The sequence below is a fragment of the Podarcis tiliguerta genome (genome assembly GCF_965153285.1).
Source record: "Podarcis tiliguerta genome assembly, chromosome: 8".
Classification (NCBI taxonomy): Eukaryota; Metazoa; Chordata; class Lepidosauria; order Squamata; family Lacertidae; genus Podarcis; species Podarcis tiliguerta.
In genome coordinates this window covers 86,183,804-86,206,353 of record NC_139541.1, presented here as the reverse complement: position 1 = coordinate 86,206,353, position 22,550 = coordinate 86,183,804, and the positions used below count along the sequence as shown (strand labels likewise).

Below are 22,550 nucleotides of genomic sequence, written 5' to 3'. Positions count from 1 at the left end.
GAAACTGGATGTACATTTCCAAAATATAAGATGATAAATAAAACAAGACCTTCATTCGGCAACAGCAGCAAGTGGCTTTAGGTCCATAAATTACCATCTAGCATATATTCAACACAAAAAAACAGTGACAATTTGTTCTTGGCAAAGGACAGTTGGACATAGAAAGGGCCCCATTACCTTCAGGAGCTGAGGGCCGCATCAAGCCTCAATCTGGCCCTGATATAATCCCACCTTCCCCCCAGAACCAGGATACAAATCGGTTTGCAAAAATGAAAGCAAATACAGATAAAACATGGCTAGAAATAAACAAGGCTGGTTCTAAGGTAGTTCGGTTTCCTATGGAATAAAACAATATTTTTTTTAAAAAAATGTATATTAAAATGCAGACAGATAAACCCACAAGCCCCAGTACTACAGCCCAGTATGAAATGAGAAGCGGATGTCACGTTGCAGCGCACCGGAACACTGCGTGTGCATCCTTACAACAGATCCTTGTAAAATACAATGTGCAAATGTTAATTGGTTAGAGTACACGAAAACAAATTAGGGTAATAGAAGGCTGTGCAGTAAACAAAAATTACAATACACGTACAATGAGAAGAATTGGAAGTCTTTTATTTAGAAATTAAATGCAGCCTAGGACCCACGTACCTACAGGACCGCCTCTTAAGTTCCACAAATGACAACATTTTAGAGGTTGCAAGGTGGTTAGATTGGTCTCAACTAGAGCCAGGGCCTTTTCAGTACTGGCCCCGACTGGAACGCTCTGTCACAAGAGACCAGGGCCCTGCGGGACTTGACATCTTTCCGCAGGGCCTGCAAGATGGAGCTGTTCTGCCTGGCCTTTGGTTTGGACTCAGTCTGACCCTTATGTTTCCCTCCCCTTATGGTCTTGATTTATCAGCTACTTTAAAATGAGGCTGCATTTTAAATTGCATTTTAACCTGTATTTTAAATCGTGTTTTTTCCCCTGTTATGATTTTACTGTAATTTTAGTGGTGTTAGCTGCCCTGCTCTGACTGGGGAGGGCAGGGTATAGGTCCAGTCGTGGCCAACTCTGAGGTTGCGGTGCTCATCTCGCTTTATTGGCCAAGGGAGCCGGCGTACAGCTTCCGGGTCATGTGGCCAGCAGGACTAAGCCGCTTCTGGCGATCCAGAGCAGCGCATGGAAACGCCGTGTACCTTCCTGACGCAGCGGTACCTATTTATCTACTTGCACTTTGACGTGCTTTCGAACTGCTAGGTGGGCAGGAGCAGGGACTGAGCAACGGGAGCTCACCCCGTCACAGGGATTTGAACCGCTGACCTTCCGATTGGCAAGTCCTAGGCTCTGTGGTTTAACCCACAGCGCCACCCGCGTCCCTAATGAACGATTGTATAATAATGCAAATTCTTGTTTTGTAGGTGTGTGTTTCCCCCCTCTTTCTTTTTTTGTCTTAATCTTTTCTTTTTTTACCTTTGTGTATGTATATATATTTGTATTTTAATTCAATAAAGATGTTTTTTTTAAAAAGCAAAAACAAAACCCAGCCCACTGTGGGAGGTTGCCTGAGCTTTCAGCGTGAAGAACTGGAAGTCTTTTATTTAGAAATCCAATGAACGGTTGTATAATAATGCAAATTCTTGTTTTGTAGGTCTGTGTCCCCCCCCCCCTTTCTTTTCTTGTCTTAATCTTTTCTCTTTGTTATCTTTATGTATGTACAGTGGTACCTCGGGTTAAGAACCTAATTCGTTCCGGAGGTCCGTTCTTAACCTGAAACTGTACTTAACCTGAAGCACCACTTTAGCTAATGGGGCCTCCTGCTGCTGCTGCACCACGGAGCCCGATTTCTGTTCTCATCCTGAAGCAAAGTTCTGAACCTGAAGCACTATTTCTGGGTTAGTGTAGTCTGTAATCTGAAGCATCTGTAACCCGAGATACCACTGTATATATCTTTGTATTTTAATTCAATAAAGATGATTCAAAACAAAACAAACCAGCCCAGTGAGGTTGGCCACCGTGGGAGGTTGCCTGAGCTTGCAGCGGTGAAAGGATCCGACCCCGGGACTTTCCTTTTTCCTCCCCCCCCCCTCCGCCAAGGAGGCGGGCCGAGCATCCCTCCGTCTGGTGCTGATGCTGCGCGCGCGGGGCGGCGCCTGAGCTTTGCTGCTGCCTCCGCCCTGCGCGCGTCTCCATCCCCGTCTCCATCCCCGTCGCGCAGCAGAGGCCCCCTCGGAGGGGACGCCAGCCTCCCACAAGGTAGGTGATGGGGGGCTGGGGGGGACCCCCATCCATCCTTCCATCCCTCCCCACAGCGGAGGGAGAGGCAGGCAGCCATCTCTGGGCGGGGGGAGATCTCGGGCCCGGCCCCTCCATCCAGACCTTCAAAGATGCAAACCCCGCACCTGCGCCACCAAGTCCAGATGCTCCCCATCTCCATCCTCCCCCCCCCAAAAAGGGGGGAGCAAAAAGACAAGCTCCACCCCTCATCCTCACGGCTACCTGTTCTCCATAGACCCCCCCCAACGCATCCCTGTATCCAACCCTCCTTCCCAGCTACGCACCCCTGAACCCCCCATCTCTAAATCTGCCCAATCGCCCTCCCTTTCCGGTATTTCCCATCACTCCCCCATCTCCATTCCCAGTTGCACCTCACAGGAGATCGCATCCATGGCTATAGACCCCATCCTGACACCCCACCCTCCGTATTCCAGCACCCTGCCCTTCTTCAACAAGACACCTATTTGTGGATCCAGAATCACACACGTTTCCATCACCTGGGGTAGAGGCCACACCCTATTATTATTAGTATTTATTATTATTATTACTACCACTATTCGACGGGCATCTGCAACTGACATCTTGCCATATCCCCCAGAATCCCTCTGGTCTGCCCTCTTCCTCGCTCACACCCATCTTCCACTCCTTGTAAACAGCACCTTCTAGTGGGGTCCCCACCCTCAAGCACCCCCATTTCCCTCCTGTATTTGCCACCCTCTCTCCCCCCAGCGGCTTCCTTTGCCGCCTCCTGGCATCCCTTTTCCTTCCAGATATTTGCTTGCCTAAAAACAACACGGAAGCCATTTCCCTTCCATCCCCACCCCCTAGAACTGCCTGTCAAGACGGGCGAACCATCCCTGAATATCTCTGACAGCCTCTGAAGGCCGCAGGTTCTAGCTAGGTGGAGAAATAAAAGGCAGCATTCCTACGCTAATCCCTTGCATGCTTACTCTGAAGTAGGCTCCACTGTCTCCAGCAGGGCTTACTCCCTAGTAAGCGTGTTGCACAATCAATTACACAACCATGCCAGTGCTCAACACTGACCTAAAACATTCTCAAGGCGTTATTTTATTTTTTGTAAAAAGAAGAAGAGAGAAACAGTTCCTTTGAGCTTAGTTGTATATTTTGCTTTGGCATGGGACTCTTGCATAGTAAATGAAGAAAACCAGGCCAGCTGGGTGGGGGGAAGTGTTGTGTAATGGTTAGAGTTTCAAACGAGGAACAGGGAGGCCTGGGTTCGAATCCCCGTTAAGCCATGAAGACTGATCCTTGTGTCTCAGCCTATCCTACCTCACAGGGGGGTTGTGAGAGGATAAAATGGGGAGGGGAAGGACTGTGTGTGTAGGTACTGTGAGCTCCTTGAAGGAAAGGTACATGGGTAATCATTAAATCAAACAAATAAATAAATGTGGAAGGGGTTGATTGAGAATCACCAGCACACAAACATGTCTCTGTTTTAATCTGTGAAACCTAGGAAGATACCTAAGGCACATGCAGCCAAACTTCCTCTATAAACCCTTTAAGAGAGGGATTTTTTAAATAAAAAAATCCTTGGCAAATAAAGGGTGCTTCTGGGCATGTGTTTATTGTGGGATGGATGCTCTTCGTATGTGGACGTTTTTTGCAGAGTCTGCACAACATCCTTGGCATCTAAATGCCAGCCCATAACCTCCCCCCCCCCACCGGCCCACACAAATTTAATCAGGATTTACCCTTTCTGGGGAATACTTGATAAGTTAAAACAAAACCTGTTGCCAAAGAAGCATCTGCGATATCCGAACGATCTGTTTACAATATCAAGCCCCCATCTGGACGCGCCGAAAAATGATTGACGTTCTTTCCTACGCCATCCATTGATCCTTCCCGACAGCTCTTTGTGCTCAGAAAGGAAGACTTGGTCATATTTCTAGCTCTGGATATGCATTCAAACACATAGAGTTGTGGGTTTTTTAATGCAGTACCAAAGGAGGCTTGGGAATAGCAGTTTTGCAAGAGTGCAGCCAATTTTAGGGATTTCAAAGTGCCACTCCATATGGAACCAGAGATCATGGTACCTCCTGAAAGCTGTGCTGTAAAAGGATGTGATACTATGTGTGTGTATCCTAGTCAGTATTTGGGGTCACAGTTTTATATCTCTAGTTGAGCAGCCCCTTCAACTGAAAATTTGGCCAGTCTTAGGCTGTGTGCACGCTATAACTTTAAAGCACATTCAAATAACCTTCTTTCCCATGCTTTTTAACATCTATATGAAGCCACTGGGAGAGATCATCAGGAGGTTTGGGCTGGGTGTCCAGCAATATGCAGATGATACCCAGCTCTACCTCTCTTTTAAATCAGAACCAGTGAAGGCGGTGAAGGGCCTGTGTGAGTGCCTGGAGGCGGTTGGAGGATGGATGGCGGCTAATGGATTAAAGTTGAATCCTGACAAGACAGAAGTACTGTTTTTGAGGGACAGGGGACGGGCAGGTGTGGAGGACTCCCTGGTCCTGAATGGGGTAGCTGTGCCCCTGAAGGACCAGGTGCGCAGCCTGGGAGTTATTTTGGACTCACAGCTGTCCATGGAGGCGCAGGTCCATTCTGTATCCAGGGCAGCTGTCCACCAGCTCCATCTGGTACGCAGGATGAGACCCTCCCTGGCCGCAGACTGTCTTGCCAGAGTGGTGCATGCTCTAGTCACCTCCCGCTTGGACTACTGCAATGCACTCTATGTGGGGCTACCTTTGAAGGTAACCCAAAAACTGCAATTAATCCAGAATGCGGCAGCTAGACTGGTGACTGGGAGCGGCTGCCAAGACCATGTAACACCGGTTTTGAAAGACCTACATTTGGCTCCCAGCACGTTTCCGAGCACAATTCAAAGTGCTGGTGTTGACCTTTGAAGCCCTAAACAGCCTCAGCCCAGTATACCTGAAGGAGCGTCTCCACCTCCATCGTTCAGCCCAGACACAGGTCCAGCGCCGATGGCCTTCTTTGTCAAAGCGATAAATAACTACCTGACATTCAGAAGACATCTTAAGGCAGCCCTGTTCAGGGAAGTTTTTAATGTGTGATATTTTAGTGTATTTTTGGTTCTATGGAAGCCGCCCAGAGTGGCTGGGGAAACCCAGCCAGATGGGCGGGGTACAAATAATAATAATAATTAATAATAATAATAATAATAATAATAATAATAATAATAATAATTATATTTCCCTCAAAGAATTCTGGGCACTGTAGTTCATTAAGGCTTGCTAGGAGCTTTAACTCTGTGGGGGTTAAACTACAGTGCCCATAATTCTTTGAGGCAAATAACGTGCTCCGAATGTGTTTTAAAAGTGCTTAGACTGTAAACCTGCAGGAAGGCCAATCTTGTTTCTAAATTGTAACTAAGCACCTGAAACAGATTTTGAGCACATCATCGTTATCCTCATTAACATCAATAACACCAATGTGCCTTTTGAAGGAAGAGGAACATTAATTTTACAGAATCCTCAGTTGTTAAAAAGACAAGAGCCTGCGTAGAGCCTGTTTTTTTCAAAAAATATTATTTATTGAAAAATAAAAAATAAAAAAGTATAAGTGCACAGAGTAAGATAAGACACAAAAAAGAAGAAATAGTACCCATGGAAGAAAACATAACAGAAAAAAGATATTGTGTACAGAACATAAAAAAGGGGGGGATTGTTATTGCAGTTAACCAGACCTTAATCTAATATGGTATTTATAAAAATCAATTCCATATATATATATACTGTAATTTACTGCAATATACTGTAATATACTGTATATATAAAAATCAATTCCAAATATCATTAAATTTGTCCATGGCAAGTCTACGTTTGTACACAACTTGCTCATGTGTAGCAAGTTTGTGTCTGCCTTTAATGACTGGATTGAAGATGTGCTTAGAGCCTCGATATGACCGTCATAGTAATGGGTTGAGTCTTCCAGCACAGTGTTCTGAAGCATACAATGAATTTCAGAGGTATAGCCACATTAATCTGTTACTGTCCGCTCTATTGTGGCACAGGCTTTGGCGGGATAAACCCCACCGTCCACCTGATGGGTTCAGCCTGTGAAAGCTTACGCCACAAAATAGTGTTTGCGGTGCTGTTTTGCTGCGACAGCTCAGGTGTTATGGGGCAGGCCTCTCTCCCGTTACTTGTCATCTCAAATCTGGAATGGCTCACAGGTCCTATCTGTCGCCGCACTGCTAAATAAATGGTATGCCCCGCGGAGGACCTTAAGGTCCACAAATGACAACATTTTGGAGGTCGCAAGGTAGTTAGACTGGTCTCAACTAGGGCCAGGGCCTTTTCAGCACTGGCCCCGATGTGGTGGAACGCTCTGTTCCAAGAGACCAGGGCCCTGCAGGACTTGACATCTTTCCGCAGGGCCTGCAAGATGGAGCTGTTCCGCCTGGCCTTTGGCTTGGACTCCGTCTGACCCTTATGTTGCCCTCTCCCTATGGTTTTGATTTATGGGCTACTTTTAAAATGAGGCTGCATTTTAAATTGCATTTTAACCTGTATTTTAAATTGGTTTTCCCCCCCTATTATGTTTTTACTGTAATTTTACTGGTGTTAGCCACCCTGAGCCCGGCTCTGGCCGGGGAGGGCAGGGTATAAATAAAATTTATTATTTTTTATTATTATAAATAAATACTTACACCCAGTGCTTTCCCCTCCCTAAAAAATATTTAGGGGGTCCTCTCATTTTCCTACTCATATTGAAATACTGCTCCTCAATGAGGCCAAACTTAGATTCACAAAATGTTTAGGGGTATGCGTACCCCGCGTCCCCCTCAGAAAAAAAGCAATGCTCGCACCCTTTCCTGAAGGTGTCTGCCTGGTAATGCTTTTCATAGAATCAATAGAATAATTGTGGAGGTGGAGGGGAACCCAAGGGTCATCCCCAGAGAGCCAGTGTGGTGTAGTGGTTAAGAGCGGTCGTCTCGTAATCTGGGGAACCGGGTTCGCATCTCCGCTCCTCCACATGCAGCTGCTGGGTGACCTTGGGCCAGTCACAGTCTCTCAGCCCCACTCACCTCACAGAGTGTTTGTTGTGGGGGAGGAAGGGAAAGGAGAATGTTAGCCGCTTTGAGACTCCTTAAAGGGACTGAAAGGCGGGATATCAAATCCAAACTCTTCTTCTTCTTCTTCATCCATCCCAACCCCCTGCAATGCAGGAGTCTTTTACCCAGGGTGGGACTCGAACCCACAACCCCATTCTCTACGACTATTTATTTATTTCAAAAGTTTTATTCATTTTATAACACAAATAAAGAACACAAACAGAAAAAAACAAACAATACAAACAGATTCTTGTCTTATCCTTATTTTTCTAAACATTGTTAGGTGAGCTTCCCCAAGTCCTCCCCGTCTGATTTTCATTTTACCTCATCTTTAGCAGTTACATATATTATAATTTCAAACCATTTTTTTTATCACGCTTACTTTAGCCATAATAATCTTCACATTTTATTACTTACAAATGCTACTATTTTAAAATACACTATTTTCTACTTCTAAGCCTACAGCCTATATCCACTTCCAAAGCTATTCTAAGATTTAAATATTCTCTACGACCATCTAAAGGGATGCGGGTGGCGCTGTGCGTTAAACCAATGAGCCTCTTGGGCTTGCTGATCAGAAGGTCGGCGGTTCGAATCCCCGCCACGGGGTGAGCTCCCGTTGCTCGGTCCCTGCTTCTGCCCACCTAGCAGTTCGAAAGCACGTCAAAGTGCAAGTAGATAAATAGGTACCACTCTGGCAGGAAGGTAAACAACATTTCCGTGCGCTGCTCTGGTTCGCCAGAAGCGGCTTAGTCATGCTGGCCACATGACCCAGAAGCTGTACGCCGGCTCCCTCGGCCAATAAAGCAAGATGAGCGCCGCAATCCCAGAGTCGGTCACAACTGGACCTAATGGTCAGGGGTCCCTTTACCTTTACCTTTATGCCTATCTAAAAGCCAAGTTTGCACAGCGTGAAGATCACGAGGTTGGCCTAAGATAGGTCCGTATATCTGGAAGTTTCAAATTCTGCTGTTCGGCTCCATTCCTATTCTCCTCTGCTTCTCCTCTTTAGCAGAGGGGGAAATCTTCCAGGAGCCATGACCAAAGACGACTCGACGGACCTCCCTTCGGAGGAGGACCACCAGCCGCTGGAATTCCAGAGCCCTGTCTTGGAGCGGAGGAAGAAAGCGATGGTCCACCCTTCTGCCCCAGCCCCACTCCCCAAAGATTATGGTGAGTCCTTGAAGTCCATCATTTGCCTTGAATTCCATCGTTCCAAAGCTGGAAAGATGCACAAAGTCTGTGCATATTCTGATATGGCAGGAGGTGGGCCGTCAGCAGGTCACAAATTAAGTGGTTGCATGGGATCAGGGCCAGATTGAGGTTTGATGCAGCCCTCCGCTCCTGAAGGTAATGGGGCCCTTTCTATGTCCAGCTGTCCTGTGTCCACAACAAATGGTCGCTGGTTTTTTGTGTTGAATTTATGCTAGATGGTCATTGATGGACCTCATAGGGATCTCAAGCCATTGGCACATCGCAAAAGATGTATTTTATCAAATTAATTGTTGAACTGAAATACAATTAAGAAGAGCTTTATTAATAGTGAAATACAGTGAAGCAGAAGTATATCAATAGTGGAATCATTATTAAGCTCTAACCTGAAATGATTTTTGATTCGTAACAAACTTAATAACGCAAACACATTTGCATTGGGCAAGAACAAAAGTTCCTTTAGAAACACAGTTTCTAAAGACTCATAATCTAGTCTCTAGAAACTTGCTAGAACATGAAATAACAAGGTGTAAATATATGATGCAAACTACTAATAGTGATGAATAGCAGAATGTGGGCACCCTATATATAGAAAGGAGCAAAGCAGTGATATTTTAGGGAGCAGGCGGGGCCCATGACTTACATCAGAGGAGCCGACACAACACCAAACACGGTTGCTGTATGTAGGTTTATTTTATTTGTTTTTTTATCTTATATTTTGGAAATGTACATTCAGGGTTTTTTTCCTTTACATTTTTGAGGGGCCCCCAAGAGAGGGGGCTCTAAGCTAGAGCTTGTTTAGCTTGTACGTAAATCGGGCTTTGCGTGGGATGCCCCAAAGCAATTTCTTCCACTGTGCCCAGGGCTGCAGGTGCTTTGCATGTAGAAGAAACAAGGTTGTTGGGGGGGGTAGCATCCTAATGCAGGGCAGCTGCTTTGCATGCAGAAGCCTCAGGTTGACTCTCGGGCATCTCCATCAAGCAATATCAGGTGTGTGGGGGAGGTAAGGAAGACCCCTCTCTGCCCGAAACTCCGAAAAGCTACGGCCAGGGAGAATAGGCAGTACTAAAGCAGATGATAGTCAAATAGTCTGACCCGATAAAAGGCAGCTGCACATGTTTCGTACCAAGAAATGCACAGTTTTGCAACCTGTGTAGATGAAGCGGATTTGCATCTGTTTCCTAAGTTTGCATAGTTTATTGTTTTCCTGTGCAAGGATAATGGAGCAGTCCAGGACGCCATCTCTTGAAACGCTTTTCCGTCTTTGGAAAGCTCGTCACATTCCTTTAAGCAAGGGATGGCTAACTTGTGCCCCTCTCCCCTGCCCAAATGTAGTGGCAGGTGATGAATAGCAGAATGTGGGCACCCTATATATAGAAAGGAGCAAAGCAGTGATATTTTAGGGAGCAGGCGAGCAGGCAGGGCCCAGGACTTACATCCTAGGAGCCTACACAACACAAAACACAGTTGCTGTATGTAGGTTTTATTTTATTTGGTTTTTATCTTTATATTTTGGAAATGAACACCCAGTTGTTTTTTTCCTTTACATTTTTGGGGGGCCCCCAAGAGAGGGGGCCCTAAGCTAGAGCTTGTTTAGCTTGTACGTAAATCAGGCTCTGCGTGGGATGCCCCATCTAATAATAATAATAATAATAATAATAATAATAATAATGCCTGACAGTTGGCCGTGTTGGATGGAGCTGATGGGAGTCCACAGACATCCCATCTGTTGTGTACTGAGTTGAATGGGATCCAAATTGCAGCAGTCTGATTGGTCCTAGAACAATAGGATGCAGAATGCAGCAGTATTATTGGTCCTAGAACAATGCAGCAGTCTGATTGGTCCACAGGAACCACCCAATCCAGCTCCAGGTGGAAGTGAATCCGCAACCGGATTGGCCTACAGGAGAACCCCGGAATTAGCCAATCACATGCAGCCCATTGAGTAAATAATGTATATAAAGCAGATATTGTGGGGGAACTTCCGTTCCTCCTCGCCACTATGAGCTGAATAAAGAGCACGAAATCCACTCTCGACTCCGAGTATATTTCACCATCCCTCCTTTTTCATCCCTCTCTTTGAATCTGCAAGGGTTAAAAATTGCTTTAAAAAAAGAAAGAAATGAAAGCAGAGATTATGGAGGCACGAATTTTTCCTTCCCCTCATCCTATCATATAAATAATAATTCACAATAATCGTCATGGATAGAATAACCAGAAATACAAACCTGCTTTCTCCCAGAGACCAGGCCTCTTTTTTTGTGATAAGGAAAGTGAGGGATAGCACTCACTTCAACGTCATATTAACCTCCTTGCCAACAAATCAAAAATGAATGTTCATGAAATAAATGTTCACGAAATGGCCACGAAATCTAATCTCTCTGAAAATAAATCAGGATGAATGCTGATCGAACGGGTCGTCTGGAAGGGCCCTGGGACACTAAGGCGCAACCTGTTGAGATGGGCGTGTGGGGAGGAAAAAGATGTATCAGGATATTATTTTTAGCCACCCTTGTCAAGTTCGGAAGTGCAGGGCCCTGGTTACCATTTTTGTTTTTCTTGCCTGCTAAAAGTTGGTTAAAAGGAAACCAAGGGCGAAACAAAGCAGGAGAGAACAAAGAGATTGTTTATTCAGGTTGCTCCTAATGTGCAGAATTCGAGGCCTTTATTTATCATAGAATATACACAGTCCCGCCAACCATGTGTTTATCTGCAACATGAGAGAAACAGGCAAAAAAATGTTCAAATGCTCCTTCCCTAAAAAACCTGAAGTCTTCCTGCTAGGAATTATGGGTAATGAAATCCCCCAAAAAGTTCAGAAGAGTTTTTATGTATGTTGCAGTCGCTGCCAGAATTCTAATCGCAAAAGGCTAGAAGTAGAGGATATCCCATCTAAATTACATCGGCAAAACAGGATAAGAATATGCCGAACTGGCGAGATTATCAGCAAGGTTAAGAGCCCTTACAGGTGAAAAATTTATCAGAGAGTGGGATATATATGTAAAAGAACACGGTCAAAGATCAGTCCATTTGGCAGGTCTTGATTGAGCTTCGGCGTGTAAGTAGGATAATGTTAATATAAAATAAAATTTATAGTAAGTCAAAGAAGATAGAGGAAGTAAAGTAGTTTAAGCGCGGATTTAAGGAACTTAATTTGGGAACGCAAGGGGAAGATTTAATCACACATGGATGTACAAAGCAAGGATTTGTTAAAGAATGAATAATTGTTTATTTCTTATTTTGCCTATAACATCTATTGCGTATTTCTGTTACAATGTTTTCAACCAATAAAGCAAAGAGAGAGAGAGAGAAGGGGCACCTGAGACAGGTGCACCACAGTTCAAGAAGGACACTGACAAACTGGAAGGTGTCCAGAGGAGGGCAACCAAAATGGTCAAAGGCCTGGAAACAATGCCTTATGAGGAACGGCTAAGGGAGCTGGGCATGTTTAGCCTGGAGAAGAGGAGGTTAAGGGGTGATATGATAGCCATGTTCAAATATATAAAAGGATGTCACCTAGAGGAGGGAGAAAGGTTGTTTTCTGCTGCTCCAGAGAAGCGGACACGGAGCAATGGATCCAAACTACAAGAAAGAAGATTCCACCTAAACATTAGGAAGAACTTCCTGACAGTAAGAGCTGTTTGACAGTGGAATTTGCTGCCAAGGAGTGTGGTGGAGTCTCCTTCTTTGGAGGTCTTTGAGCAGAGGCTTGACAACCATATGTCAGGAGTGCTCTGATGGTGTTTCCTGCTTGGCAGGGGGTTGGACTCGATAGCCCTTGTGGTCTCTTCCAACTCTACGATTCTATGATTCTAGGTGATGTTTCACAGCTCTGGGGATGATGCTGAGGCCCATTCGTGGACCCAATGGTGCGCTAGAATCAGTTTCACACAAACACCCCTCTCCCTTGATTAGGAGTGACACACGTAGGCTCTCAACATCCCGCAATAAAATACGACTGAGAGCATTCCAGGATGGCGGAAGAAAACGTAGCTGTCAGAAAGTCTGGAAGGTTCCGTGAGCAGCTCCAGAACATTCCAGGACGTGAGCGGAAAAGAAACGTACCTGTATATAGCATCCCCAAAACTCTTTTCAGCCAAACACTCGCCCTCTTCTTGTTAAAAGCAAAAACAGCCAAGTGGACACAGATACTTAATATGCATAAATTCCCCCTCCAGTGCCGGATTTACGTACAATGGTACCTCGGGTTACATACGCTTCAGTCACATACGTTTCAGGTTACAGACTCCGCTAACCCAGAAATAGTACCTCGGATTAAGAACTTTGTTTCAGGATAAGAACAGAAATCTGGCTCTGGTGGCACGGTGGCAGCGGGAGGCACCATTAGCTAAAGTGGTACCTCAGGTTAAGAACAGTTTCAGGTTAAGAACGGACCTCCAGAAAAAATTAAGTACTTAACCCGAGGTACCACTGTATAAGGTAAACAAGCTCTAGCTTAGGGCCTTACTTTCTTGGGGGCCCCCAAAAAAATTAAAGAAAAAAAACCCCTGGATGTACATTTCCAAAATATAAGATGAAAAGCAAATAAAATAAAACCTACCTACAGCAACCGTGTTTTGTGTTGTGTCGGCTCTTATGGTGTAAGTCCTGGGCCTCGCCTGCTAGCCTGCTCCCCAAAATATCCCTGGTGTGCTCCTTTCTATATATAGGGTGCCTACATTCTGCATGGACTGGTTGCAGGGCAACATGTGCAAAGGGCTTGAGATACCTATTAGGACCAGAAATTACCATATAGCATATGTTCAACACAAAAAGCAGCAGCAATTTGCTGTGAACAAAGGACAGCTGGACATATCAAGTTCCCCATTACCTTCAGGAACTGAGGGCCTCATCAAACCTCAATCCGGCCCTGTCCCCCACAAATTAAAAACACTAATCTGTTGTTCCTGTATGGAGGTCGGGGTCTAAGCTGCAAAAATCAGCTGTTTGTCCTGTTTCTAGATGAGAGGGTGGCCCCCTAAGTGGTTTCCTGGAACGCTGGAGCCTAAAACCAGCCCTGGCGTGTTGGCAAGAATCATCATGGCATGTGCTTGGGTTGTGTGTGTGTGTGGCGGGTACTGAGGCCGAACCCCCGTGAGAAGCAAATAATTAAAACATTCGGGGACGGCCAGATACAAATACGCAGCGGTTGTGGGGTGCGCAGTTTGGCCTGGTCCCTCTGATGCCTGCCAGACCTCAGCTCAACAGGCTTTTTTTTGGCGTTGCCCATGGAGAAAAGCCATAAAAACGAGTGAGTTGAGGAGGGCTGGGGCGAGGGAGAGGAGAATTGGAAGCCCTGGGCACGATCGAGGGCTCCTTCAGTCCAGCAGAGACAAGGGAGTAGTTGTGGAGGCTTTTTGGAGGTTGCCCTGGAGACGGCAAGGGCCATTGTGGCTTTCCTTTTGACTGCAAGGGAAGAGAACAAGAGAGGCTTCAAATGTGACACAGAGGCAGGTCCAGCGCCGGATTTACGTACAGTATAAGCTAAACAAGCTAGAGGCCCCACTCTCTTGGGGCCCCCCCCAAAATTAAAGGAAAGCTGGATGTATATTTCCAAAATATAAGATAAAAAACAAATAAAGCAAAACCTACATACAGCAACAGTGTATGAGGCCTTGTTTTCTAACACTGTGTATCACAGCTTTTGTTGATTAAACCGTAAATTATCCTGTGCTCCAGTACTGAAGGAAGAGTTCCCTTTGCGGAAACTGCTTTATCGAGTTTGGGAATAGTGTGCTGATTAAATTGAATTGGTTAATCAGCAAAAGGGCAGGTGATTAATAGACTGCAGTGCATTCATCCGGTCAAGAAGGGCCCTGATGGAAATTGGACCCTGCTCTACTCCTGCAGTGAGCTGAGCACAAAGGAACGTCCCGGCAGGTGGAATTTATAGTTGGTTTATCATACAGAGATGAATTGCAGGGGTAGCCAAGGCCCTCCAGATCATTGTGGGCTACCAATTCCCATCAGCCCCAGTCAATATCTAAGAAGCCGCTCTGCCATAACGCGGAGGGGGGCTTTTAATTTAGCTGCCCCTGTTCCGTGAAATAGCATTCCTGTCGAGGTATTACAATAATTTATAGTAATAATTTATTATTTATACCCCGCCCATTGGGCTGGGTTTCCCCAGCCACTCTGGGCGGCTTCAAACAGAAGACTAAAATACAGTGGTGCCTCGCAAGACGAAATTAATTCGTTCCGCGAGTCTCTTCGTCTAGCGGTTTTTTTGTCTTGCGAAGCAACCCTATTAGCGGCTTAGCGCTATTAGCGGTTTAGCGGCTATTAGCGGCTATTAAAGGCTTAAGGGATTAGCTGATTAGCTGCTAAAAGGCTATTAGCGGTTTAGCGGCTTAGAAAAAGGGGGTGGGGAGCGAAAAAAAATCTCAAGACTCGCAAGACATTTTCGTCTTGCGAAGCAAGCCCATAGAGAAATTCGTCCTGCATCGAAAAACGGAAAACCCTTTTGTCTAGCGGGTTTTCCGTCTTGCGAGGCATTCGTCTTGCGGGGCACCACTGTACAATAACCTATTAAGCATTAAAAACTTCCCTAAACAGGGCTGTCTTCACATGTCTTTTAAAAATAGGATAGCTGCTTATTTCCTTGACATCTGGTGGGAGGGCGTTCCACAGGGCGGGCACCACCACCGAGAAGGCCCTCTGCCTGGTTCCCTGTAACTTGGCTTCTCGTAGGGAGGGAACCGCCAGAAGGCCCTCGGTGCTGGACCTCAGTGTCCGGGCTCAACGATGGGGGTGGAGACGCTCCTTCAGGTATACAGGACTGAGGCCATTTAGGGCTTTCAAGGTCAACACCAGCACTTTGAATTGTGCTCAGAAACGTACTGGGAGCCAATGTAGGTCTTTCAGGACCGGTGTTATATGGTCTCGGCGGCCGCTCCCAGTCACCAGTCTGCCTGCCGCATTCTGGATTAATTGCAGTTTCCGGGTCACCTTCAAAGGTAGCCCCACGTAGAGCGCCTTGCAGTAGTCAATGGGTCTTGGCCCTGTCTATTTTGGATTGTTTTAGTTTAGTTTTAGTTTATGTTTTTTAAATGTCTTGGCTTTTTGGGGGTGGTTTTTTTGCATAACTATTTATTCACTTTCCAATTAAAACAAACAAAAACATCTACAATATTTTTTAAAAAACCATAGTTTTGATTGACTTCCCTCCCCTCCCCCTCTTGGTTTCCTTGTTTAATACTTTTTCCATGCACGTTCTTAAAACCTTATATTCTTACTGTTTCGATTTGAAATCATCTTATTACAAGTGACATGTAGAATTTTTCCTAATTTGAGGAGAATCTGTTCCAGGGTCCAAGCTTAGTACATAACACCGAAATTACTACTCGACTCCTGAGCATATTTCAGAATCCATACACAAAGCTTATGAAAAACATGCAGTCGTTTATCCCCTAAGATGAAAAAGAAAAGAAAGAAAGAAAATGTCAAAGTCCTTTCTTTCTTGGGTTTCAAATTAAATAATTTATCCCACATAGTTCAATAGTTTATTTTACCAATCTTCTTTGGCGGGGGCTTCTTGCTTCTATAAGGACGGGCTGGTCTTGGCCTCTTGGGTACGGGAACAAAATCTTTCATACAACAAGTCCATCAAAGCCTGTATATCTCAGTGTCATGACTTTAGGTTTTTTAACAACACTCATTTTCCACATTCCTTTCCAATCTTTGTATATCTTATCCCAGGCCTTTTTAATAATTTTGCATTGCCACCACATATAATAACCTCCCATCCTGTTTCCTTCCTATCACAGTCAAAGCCTCCCAGATCCTTTCACCCCAAATCTCTATTTCTTTCTCTTTTTTTTGGTGTTTTTAACCAATTTTTGCAGCTTTGATTGTACATCGCCTTGAGACGACTGTGCAGAATTGATAAACTTGCAATAATATCGATACCCGGTTGGCTCCCCCTGGCTCCAAGCCCAATGAATACCCAATGAATACCCAAAGTCTTTCAATATGTACATAATAAGGAACTGGACTCGGCTGACGTTGGCAGAGAGAGCCAAACTGGCAGATGACCTGTTTCTAAAATAATATTCCTTTGGTGGTGACTCAGGAATACAAGCAGAAGCGATGAGTCACTGGATGTAGTGATATGCAGAATCTCTCCTTGCAGGCTACTTTTCCCATAAATTGACTGTGCATAAATAAGAAACTTTTTCTTCTTTTTCGTTTTTGTGTCTGAGAGAAGGTGAGAGGGAGAGAGGCACAACTTTTAGTTATTAAAAACATGGGATCAGTGTCTCTTTTTTGGGTGGGAGGAGAGACAGGATAACATGGCAATAGTTTTGTTTGTGAAATACACACCTCTATGATGATGCTTGTAGTACAAGCTTAGGAAAGATTTGAAAGAGCAGATTATGGGCTCTTTAATTCTCCAGAAGCTTAGTAGTGAAAATAATGTGGTTATTTAGTTGTTGTTTTTTTAATGGCTTAAGAAAGGGTGAAAGTGGAGGAACTAGAACAGGCTTCCTCAACCTCTGCCCTCCAGATGTTTTGAGACTACAATGCCCATCATCCCTGACCACTGGGATCATGGGAGTTGTACGCCAAAAACATCTGGAGGGCCGAGGTTGAGAAAGCCTGAACTAGAACATCAGGCCTGCCAGTTCTATGAAGATAAGAACATAAGAAGGGTCTGGATCCGGCCAGTGGCCCATCTAGTCCAGCATCCTGTTCTCACAAGGGCCAACCGGATACCCAGGCATAGGCAAACTCCAGCCCTCCAGATGTTTGGGACTACAGTTCCCATCATCCTTGACCACTGGTCCTGTTAGCTGGGGATGATGGGAGTTGTAGTCCCAAAAATCTGGCTGGCTGGAGTTTGCCTATTCCTGCAGATAACCATAGGGGAATCCCGTAAGAACATTCTGAGCACAAGAGCTTTTCCCCTCCTGCAGTTTCCAGCAAGAGGTGTTCATAGAATTGTAGAGTTGAAAGGGACCTCGAGGCACATCTGGTTGGGTCCGTAAGGGTGAGGCGATCTTTTGAAAAGCCACTTTTGTTTTTCCTTTTCCCGGGCCTTCCGCCATTTTACCCTCCCGTCCTCTGCAGCTTTCACTTTCTTCGACCCAAACGACCCGGCGTGTCAAGAAATCCTCTACGACCCCATCACCACCGTCCCGGAGTTGTTTGCCATCATCCGCCAGTGGGTTCCCCAAGTCCAGCACAAGATCGATATCATCGGCAGTGAGGCGAGTGATGGGCGTCTCTTGGGGGATCGTGGGCCGAGTGGGGGAGGAGGAGGGGGGCGTTGGAACCTGGGTGTGCCCTGCTGTGCTGCTCCTTGCTAGGGAGCGTATTCCACAACCAGGGGACCACCACTAAAATGGCCCCGTCGTGCAGGTAGGGTAGTTTCTGCAAACGCTGGCACCCCCGTCTCCTACAGTCCTGTAGCTAGCAGCCAAGAGGTGAAGGGGGGAAGGCCCGGAAATCCCAGCCGCGGTCAGTTAGCAGAAAGGGAGCAGCATGGAGACCCCCCCCCCATAATGTGCACTACATTGGTACCTTTGGGTGTGAACGGGATCCATTCTGGAGCCCCGTTCGCATCCTGAGCAGAACGCAATCTGCGCGCGCGTGGGTCACGATTTCCGCTTCTGCACATGCGTGTGATGTCATTTTGAGTGTCTGCGCATGCGTGAGTGGCGAAACCCGGAAGTAACCTGTTCCATTACTTCTGTGTCGCCGCGGAGCGCAACCTGAAAACGCTCAACCTGAAGCGACTTTAACCCGAGGTATGACTGTAGGTGCTATATCATTGGGGGATGTGTGTAAGAGGCCTGGGGTTTTTTTAGATCGCAGGTGGGGAGCCCCCCAGGGGCCAAATATGGCCTCCCTGTCCTTGCCGTTTGGCCTATGGGACCCTCCTGAGACCACCTGCCCCCTGTCCTTCTCTTCTCTGGCCACATCCTTCACAGACCCTGTGACAAGCCCTCCGAGAAGTCTTTCGACTGGATGGAATGGGTCTTTGAACTGCGAGAATGATTCTCCCTTGGCCGAAAGGAGGTGTAGAAGCCTCTGGCTTTTGTGTGGCTGGAGTACAGCTTGCTGCACAAAGTTAAGCATCAGGTCCACTCCTCAGCCCAACTCCTGCCTCGAGCCAAATGCCCTTTGGTTCTGCCCTCACCCATCCGATCCTGGCAATTGACCCTAGGAAAGTCATCTCTCGGGGAATGTGGCTTTCAGGCTGGAAAAGATGCTCTGCCCCACTTTGAGATGCGCTTGCAGATCAGCTCCAGATTTAGGTGGGGGTTCTTGTTGCTGGCAGGTTGCGCTTGATGACCTCTGACGCCCCTTCCAGCTTAAACTCATCATTGGCCACGCTCAGCCTTGCGAGCTCAGCAGATCAGCTGATGTGGGTGGTGTATGCTGGGCCCGGTGGTAACCCATGGAACGCAGTCCAGGACCAGTCCAGAATCCATAGGTTCCGCTAGGAGTCAGTCTGACAGGGCCAAGGCAGGACACGAGGCAGGAAACCAGGCAAGGACGGGTACAGGATCTCAGGCAGGCTCTGGCATACAGCAATGTTGCTCCCGCAACCTGGGACGTGGTCTGACAGCCTTTTATCTTTGTCGGGGCAACGGCTGGTCCTGATCCCCTGGCGACTCACCTCCCTGTCTCGCCCGAAGGCAAGCACTCCTCCTGCGAGTACTCAGGTCTCTCCTTCTCTCAGACTTTAGTCTCTGCAGCTCAGGAGATGTCGGTGGGTGACTAGACCCAGGGGCCGCCTCAGCCTCCCCTGATCTAACGGGTAGTGGAGCAGCTGTAAGTGATGGCCCAGCTGGAGGCAACGAGGTCACCCCCGCATCTGGAGCCAGGGCAGGCTCAGGCCCCTGACTCGGCCCAGTTGGGGAACCTGTGCAGACTGGGACTCTTCAGAATCAGGCCCCAGACTTGGTTCAGATGATCCCTTGAGCAAAGGATCCAGTGCAGACTGAGTCTCCTCTGGTTCCGAGTCCGAGCCCCAGTCCCAGGCCATCACATGGTGCAGGGGAGATGGATCTGTTTATATCTCTGACTGACACCCTTCTTGGTGACTTGCATCCCGCAGATCTTGAAGCGAGGCTGCCACGTCAACGACCGCGATGGGCTGACAGACATGACGCTGCTGCATTACGCCTGCAAGGCTGGTGCCCATGGTGTCGGTAAGGAAGCCAGTAGGGGGGGTTACTCTCTATTCTTGGCGCGCCCCCCTGGGTGTCTCTCCTGGGCCTCAGAGCCTGCCACGCTCCCGTCTGGTCTTCCAACCTGCTTTTAAGATTTGACTCCCTGAGACCGCCTGTGGGTTTTAGTCAGTTTTGCATTCACGGCAATATCTGCACTACAACACACTAAGGCAGTGATGGCCAAACTTGGCCCTCCAGCTGTTTTGGGACTACAATTCCCATCATCCCTGACCACTGGTCCTGTTAGCTAGGGATGATGGGAGTTGTAGTCCCAAAACAGCTGGAGGGTCAAGTTTGGCCATCACTGCACTAAGGAGTTTGAACATATGGATGAAGACGTCTCTGGTGGTGATTGGCTGAGCTGCCTCTGACATCACAGAAGCTTTGGGTTTATCCAGTGCCAGATTTAGACTTTTAGAGGCCCCGAGCACTGGAAAGATTGTGATGCCCCCACCCCCCAGATTCATAATTCAAAATAAAAACAATGCTAAACCATAAAAACACCCCCCCAAATGAGACAAAACGTACATGTGTTCTGAAATTAAACGACTACTTCCATACTTTTATTTAAGTAGCAAGTGTCAAACTCTTTTTTGAATAAATGTTTTATTTTTGTGCTTCTGCTCTGCTGGTGCCCTCAGCTTGGGCTCAGTCTGCCTGTTGGGTAATCCAGTTTATCGCTGTGGTCCTCCTTCCCAGGTGACCCAGCCGCCGCTGTGCGCCTCTCCAACCAGCTCTTGGCTTTGGGTGCGGATGTGACCCTGCGCAGCCGCTGGACCAACATGAACGCCCTGCACTACGCGGCTTACTTTGACGTACCGGAACTCATCCGCATCCTGTTGAAGGCCTCCAAGCCAAAAGGTGGGTTTGGAAGGAGGGGGCGGGGCCTGCCCAGAAGAGGGCGGGACTTCCTGTATCTCCTGCGCCTCACCTCAGAGCTCACCTTGACAACACAAAGCCCTTAATAACTTGGGGCCAGTTTACCTGTGAGATCACCTTACCCCTTATGTTGTTGTTGTTGTTTAGTCGTTCAGTCGTGTCCGCCTCTTCGTGACCCCCTGGACCAGAGCACGCCAGGCCCTCCTGTCTTCCACTGCCTCCCGCAGTTTGGTCAGATTCATGTTTGTAGCTTTGAGAACACTGTCCCACCATCTCGCCCTCTGTCGTCCCCTTCTCTTTGTGCCCTCCATCTTTCCCAGCATCAGGGTCTTTTCCAGGGAGTCTTCTCTTCTCATGAGGTGGCCAAAGTCTTGGAGCCTCAGCTTCACGATCTGTCCTTCCCGTGAGCACTCAGGGCTGATTTCCTTCAGAATGGATGCGTTTGATCTTCTTGCAGTCCTTGGGACTCTCAAGAGTTTCCTCCAGCATATACCCCTTATATGCCCCATCAACTGCTCTGATCTGCAGAGCTGGCACTGTTACCGGCATCATATAATACCCCTTCTGCATTTGTAAGACCTGCCCTTTGGAACTCCCTGCCAATTGACACCAGGCAGGCTCCTTCGCTATATTCTTTTCATCACCTGCTAAAAAAAACAACAACCTTTGTTTAGCCGAGCCTGCCCAGATAACACAGAATGTTGGTGTGCGTTTTAATCGCTTTTTAGTTTATCACTGGCCTTTATTCTTTGAAGGCTTTGAATAGTTTTTGCCTATCGTTTTATTGTTCTGTTCGCTTTGTAAACGGCTTGGAGGTTTTGTTTTGTTTTTGCCCCACAATTGGTGTAAAAAAATTCGCGAAATAAATAATGAGTAGTCCTCTGTAAGGAGAGGTTTGCAAAAGTGCCAGAGGTGTTGGCTCGGATTAATTCCCTGCTTCCTTCCTAAGAAGCTCTGACTGATAATGTTGAGCTTCACAGCAGCAGCTGCAAAAAAACAACAACAAAAACCAGTCATCTGCTTTTTCCTCTTCATCTCCTGAGGGTTGGCACTCCTAGGCAACCTTCTTCACCAAGAATCGCAGCACTGTGTAAGGAACTCCCAGCCATCCACCGATGTTTGTTGTGTTCCTTTTTATTATTATTAAGGGGAAAAAATTATGGGTAGACTCAGCTCTGAAATACTGTAAAGCAGGGGAGGTCAGCCCTTGCCAGCATGGTTCATGATCATGGATGATGGGAGTTGTAGTCCACAACATTGCAGGGGGTCCCCAACATCAAGCTTGCGAATCTCGGCCAGCTGCATGGCCAGGGATTCAAAATGTTTGCAAAAATGTACTTGTCAGCCTGGATGTGGGAGATTGGTTGTGCCAAGGATCCTGGCAGCTGGATCTTGGCAGTGTTTAATCGAGAGAGCACAGGCTTCCGAACCTTCAATTGGACCCAGGTGGGAACAAATCGGAAGTCGGAGAAGAATTTTTCAGATAAGGACACCCTTGAGTTTGTGATTCATTTGCAATGTTCAGAGCCAGTTGTAGTTTCTGAACAGTCTTCAAGGGCAGCGCCACAAAGCTGGGGGAACAGACTGCAAAGACAAATAATTTTCAGAACCTCGCTTCAGGCATCTGATGAAGCAGGTTGTCGTTCATGAAAGCTGACGCCAAGACAATAACATCTCTCCGACCCACAGGAAGTAATTAGGAGGCTGTGATGGGAGTAAATAGCCTCCCTACCCCCCCAGGATTGTGGGGGGGGGGCTGCCTTTGCCTGCTGTGCCCTATACCACCCCCAAATTTGCTCCTGGACGCTGTCTCTGATCCGCGCCGCTAGCTGCAAGAACTTCAAAAGGAACAATTAGGAAGAAGCAAATGCACATATTTCAAGGAAGGAGGGGGAGTAAAGCCTGCTAACTGAAGAGTTCTCTGATAAACAAGACGAGTCGGTGGAACAAGAATCAATCATGATAA

The 22,550-nt window shown here is 46.8% G+C and overlaps 1 protein-coding gene across 2 annotated transcripts in view; it reads left to right on the top strand.

Moving 5' to 3' along the window:
• Nucleotides 1–2,131: 2,131 nt before the first annotated feature.
• Nucleotides 2,132–22,550, top strand: part of CLIP3 (CAP-Gly domain containing linker protein 3) — a 37,315-nt gene continuing 16,896 nt past the window's right edge. Inside the window, exons 1-5 of one of the 2 annotated variants that reach the window (XM_083455463.1) lie at nucleotides 2,132–2,239; nucleotides 8,329–8,486; nucleotides 17,595–17,734; nucleotides 19,591–19,684; nucleotides 20,405–20,566. In XM_083455463.1, the coding sequence (XP_083311589.1) occupies nucleotides 8,351–8,486; nucleotides 17,595–17,734; nucleotides 19,591–19,684; nucleotides 20,405–20,566 (532 nt within the window). In that variant the 5' untranslated portion in view covers nucleotides 2,132–2,239; nucleotides 8,329–8,350. Of the gene's footprint in view, nucleotides 2,240–8,325; nucleotides 8,487–17,594; nucleotides 17,735–19,590; nucleotides 19,685–20,404; nucleotides 20,567–22,550 lie in introns of both variants that reach the window. The other variant, XM_083455462.1, reaches the window with a different exon arrangement.